We start from the raw sequence: 4,916 nt of genomic DNA, 5'->3' as shown, positions 1-4,916 counted from the left end.
CTTAGTCAGTCATGTGTGCAACGAAACCTCCATGAAAACCTAAAAGGACTGGGTTTAAAGAGCTTCTAGGCTGGTGAACGTGTGAAGATGCAGAGTTGTGTTGTGACACGGATACTCCTTGCCCTTTCTCCACACCTTGCCCTATGTATCTCTTCATCTGGCTGTTGATTTATATCCTTTATCACATCCTTTAATAAACTGGTAATGTTGTTTCCCTGTGTTCTGTGAGCCATTCTAGCAAATTAAAAGAGGAGGAGGTCCTGCGAACCTCCAGTCGGGAGCCAGTCAAAAGCACAGGTAACAGCTTGGGACTTATGGCTGACATCTTATAGGGGCAGTCTTATAGGGAAAGTGAAACGTGGAAAGTACCTGTTCAAGTCTTGACGGTTTTTTTTTTTTTTAATGGGTTTCTTTATCTTTACTTGGTTAGGGAGTGTTTTTGTTTATTTGTTTGCTTTTTAATTTTTTGGAAAACAAGCTCTTTGCCACTGATTAAATTGAGGAGAAATGAGCCCTTTAAAATATCACCGTTCAATCTGTGACTGTAACATAGAAAGAAATAAAATTGATGTTTGTACATCATTTTGTATCCAGCAACCTCTCTAAATTTATTAATTCAAATATTCTCTCTAGTATTATGTATACATTTTATGCATGTGTTACAACATCATGTGGAAACAACAACATTCTCAGTCCTTCTCACTTACCACAATGGTAAATCCTTCTTTGGATTTACAGAAAAACTCAGAAAGGCATTGACTGACATGTCCTTTTCCCGTGGACTACTTCAAAATCCCTGTTTGACAATCTGCAAAGACAACTTCTGCTTCCCTTCTCAGATGTCTGGAGAGGGAGAACCAAACATGGCTTCACTTGTCCTCGATGTCTTGACATCAGTCGTATTTGAAGGATCTGGACCTGGGGAGGCCGGTGGCTGAGATCCAGGCGAGGATGCTGGTGACCAGCCTGGTCTCCTGGATGCTGGATGTGAGTTCCCCATCCCTAACAGGGATAGGCAACTTCCATTATTTTTGCCCAGGTGGGGAGGGATCATTGTTCTAACTTAAAGGGCCCAGTGAATGTTGAGAGAAGCTGCAAGATAAATATTTGAGGCTGAGGCAACTTATCCATTTATCCATTTATCCATTGCCTCTCGAGATGACATGTGGAGTTGTAGCTCACTAAATTTCTCTGTGTGAGAGATGGTCAGTCACCTAAAAATGCGGGGTGGCAGACAGCTAAGATTATCAGCATCACACTCATGGCAAGTCAACCCCTGCTCCCCCCTCTAGACTGGGAACTTGTAGCTGAAGAGGGGTTTGGAAATGGGAGAGACTAGGGTCCTGGCTACGATGTTTGAGCCTATCCTGTGTGTAAGTTCTTAATGTTGGCAGGTTTATTCATGGTGTTAGTGTCTGCCTCAGTGAGTCTGGTTGATTTGGCAGAACAATTCAATTTGGGACCTCGTGTGTGTGTGTGTGTGTGTGTGTGTGTGTGTGTGTGTGTGACATTAGTCACCATTTTTTTTTTTTTTTTAGCAGTGGTAGTGTATTATGCTGTAGTAGGAAACCAACATGTTTGTCTACCAGCTGCTCATTCGTTTTCATGGCTGAGTAGAATTCTGGTGCACAAATAGACCACATCTTTTAACCATCTTGTACTGATGAACATTAGACAATTTCCACATTTTGGCAAATACAAAGAGGGCTGTTGTGAGCATTGGTGTACGAGTCTTCATATGGTGAAAGGCAGTACAGTATGCCCTCACAGAATGTGCCACTTTGGCATATCAATTATTTCGAACAAAGTTACTTGAGAACGAGCTGGTACAAGAAGAACTCTCTGACCCTCATTTCCCCCCCGGAAAGCAGGAAATAAATCTTCCATGTGAAAGGTGCCCTCCCTGTCCAAGGAGGCTAGAAGACCTCTTTCTCATCAGAGGTGGGAATTTAGGCCCAAAGAGGCTGTATAAACAAATCTTGGTACTTCACTAATTTACTACCGCACGCCCGGATCGCCTTGTCAGTTCTTCACAAATGCAGTTTCTCTGTCTCCCAAGGACAGAAGCTGCCTGCTTAGCTCATGTCTCTGAGTCATGTTTCCATGGAGCCCCCGCACCTATGAAGCCGGATTTGTTCTTTTCCTATTACTCTGTCTTATGTCAGTTTAATTATTAGACCAGCCAAAGGACCTAGAAGGGAAGAAGGGAGGATCTTTCCACGCCTACCATGATCATATATTTCATTTTCTTTTGAGTAAAAACCTGGGAGTGCAATAGCTGAATCATATTGTAGATTATATGATTAACTTCTTCAGAATCTGTCAAATTATTTTCCATTTTCCATCGACAGCACAAGTTTACTAGGAGAGTTCTGGTTCCCTCATTTCCTCTCCAACACTTAGCATGATTCTTTTTTCTAACTTGGCTTTTCTAGTAAGTGTGTAGTGGTCTTTGGTTGTGGTTTTAATTTTAATTTCCCTAATGGCTAGCAATTCTCAACATCTTTTCCTGTAGTTATTTGGTAAGCACATACTTTCTTATGGAGTGTCTGTTCATATCTTTTGCCCATTTATCTAATTGGATCCCTTATTCTCTCAGTGTTGAATGTTAAGCACACTATAGATACAGTCCTTTGTCAAGTAAGTGACTCTGCAAAGATTTGTCCCAGTTTGTGACTTGACTTTTGATTCTCTTGCCCTTTGAAGGGCAGAATTTTTTAATGTTAAGGAAGCCCAATTTATCAATTTGTTCCTTTTTGGATTGTTTCTCTGGTGTCATAGCTAAGAAGTCTTTGCCTAATCTGAGGTCACAAAACTTTCCCCTATATTTCCTTCTAGGAGTTTTGTGGTTTTCATTTTATGGTTAAGTCTATGATACATTTTGAGGTCATTTTTGCGAATTATGGGCCCAAGTTGTCTTTTCTTTTCTTTTTTTTTTTTTCTTTTTTTTGCTTGTGGATATTCAGTTTTTCCAATTATTAGAAAGACTATCCTTTCTCTACCAATTTACCTTTAGGCCTCTTTCAAAAATGGGTTGTTCATATGCGATAGTTTATTCTTATGCTCTATTATGTTCATTGACCTATTTGCCTATCTTACTTTCTATAATAATTCTTTGAAATCAGTAGTCGATAGCCACTCGTCTTTGTTCTTTTTGAGTTGTTTTGGCTATCCTAGATCCTTATCATTTCCATGCAAATCTTAGAATCATATTGTCAATTTTTACAAAGAAAGCTTCTGAGTTTTGATTGGGTTTTTTAAATTTACAGATCAGTTGGGGGATAACTGATAGGTTAACAATATGAGTCTTCTGACTTCTGAATGAACTTTATCTTCACATTGAGTTGTCCTCTTTAACTTCTCCCAAAAATATTTTGTATTTTCAGGCACAGGTGGTTAATATCTTTTGGCAAATTTATCTCAAAACATTTCATATTTTTATCATATTATAAAGGAAAATTTTAAAAATGTCTATTTCTGATGGTATTGGGCTAAAAATATACTGACATATATATAGTCACCTGATTTGTGACGAACAAATGGGCGTGTGCACTGGGCGAAGGGTTGTCTTTTAATAAATTGTGTTGAGTCAACCATATGTCTATATGGAAATACCCATATGGAAAAAACTTGTAAAAATCAACAAATAAATGTTAAATAACCCAATAGAAAATACTCAAAGATATGAATAACATGCTCCACTTAATGACGTTCAAGGTACAGGAAGCATATGAAAAGGTATATAACATCATTACTCAGAAAGGAACCAAAAATTCAAATTAAAACAACAAAATATCACTGCACATCTTCCCAGAAGGACAAAAATCAACAAGCCTGACAATATAAAGGCAAAGATAGGAAGCAATTAAAATCATTTTATACTGCTCATGCTGAATTGCTTTCTCTATTTTGGAAAAATATTTGTCAGTATTTATGAAAAGTAAATATATGACTACCTTACAAACTGTCAATCCTACTCCTAAAATTATATGCCTGAAATTCATGAATGCATAAGTTCACCAAAAGACATATACAAAAATATTCATAGAGTTTATAATACCCCCAAAACTAAAAGCAACTGAAAAGCAACCAAGGACATTAAATTTTAAAGTGTTAGCATTTCCTGAAATTGTCCTGTAAGCATTCTTAAAGTACAAATTAACACATTAGCCCTAATAAAATGTCACGATAACTTCTATGCCATTAGGAGTCAATCAAATACTTTAATGTGTATTTTTTTAAAGATTTTACTTATTTATTTGACAGAGAGAGATCACAAGTAGGCAGAGAGAGAGGGAGAAGCAGACTCCCTGCTGAGCAGAGAGCCCGATGCCTGGTGGGGAGCTCGAGCCCAGGACCCTGATGAGATCCCAGGACCCTGATGAGATCATGACCTGAGTTGAAGGCAGAGGCTCAACCCACTGAACCAGCCAGGCGCCCCAACATGTGTATATTATTTTTAACCAATAAAGGAATTTTAGAATTTAAATCTACAAACTTCAAAGTATTGACTTTTTAACATAATTAATGTAAACATAAATTCAAAGATATTATGGTTTGTTAATCCTCAACTTGTTAATATTTTACATCAGGTGGACTTTTTAAATCAAGCATATAAATAAAAATATTTAAAAATGGTATTTGAATCAAATAATGATGGAAAGCCCAACCACCATGTTACAGTACTGACCTGCCCTATTATCAGAATGGAGTAGGAGGAAACTGGCAAGGATGATTTTTGAGTTTACAAAAGTAGTTTGGAGGGTCTGGTACTCCTATGGAAGAAGCCATTCTGCCTCCTCCTGGGTTGTGTTCATGAGAGCCTGAAGGACTGAGAGTGGGAAGGAATGGGAACTCAGCACTAGCTCCCCGGAGCGGGGGGGGGGGGGGGGGGGGGGGGGGGGGGGGGGGGGGGG

The 4,916-nt window shown here is 38.6% G+C and overlaps 1 protein-coding gene across 1 annotated transcript in view; it reads left to right on the top strand.

Annotated features, from left to right (window-relative positions):
• The first annotated feature begins 951 nt into the window (after positions 1–951).
• LOC111138603 (histone H3.3-like) overlaps positions 952–4,916 on the top strand; it is an 18,873-nt gene continuing 14,908 nt past the window's right edge. The window contains exon 1 of the mRNA XM_022490618.1: positions 952–987. Coding sequence (XP_022346326.1) covers positions 952–987 — 36 coding nt within the window. The remainder of the gene's footprint in view (positions 988–4,916) is intronic.

Source organism: Enhydra lutris, unplaced genomic scaffold (assembly GCF_002288905.1).
Source record: "Enhydra lutris kenyoni isolate GAN:26980312 unplaced genomic scaffold, ASM228890v2 scaffoldscaffold93, whole genome shotgun sequence".
Lineage (NCBI taxonomy): Eukaryota > Metazoa > Chordata > Mammalia > Carnivora > Mustelidae > Enhydra > Enhydra lutris.
The sequence above is the reverse complement of the archived record's forward strand: the minus strand, read 5'-3'. Positions and strand labels throughout refer to the sequence as shown.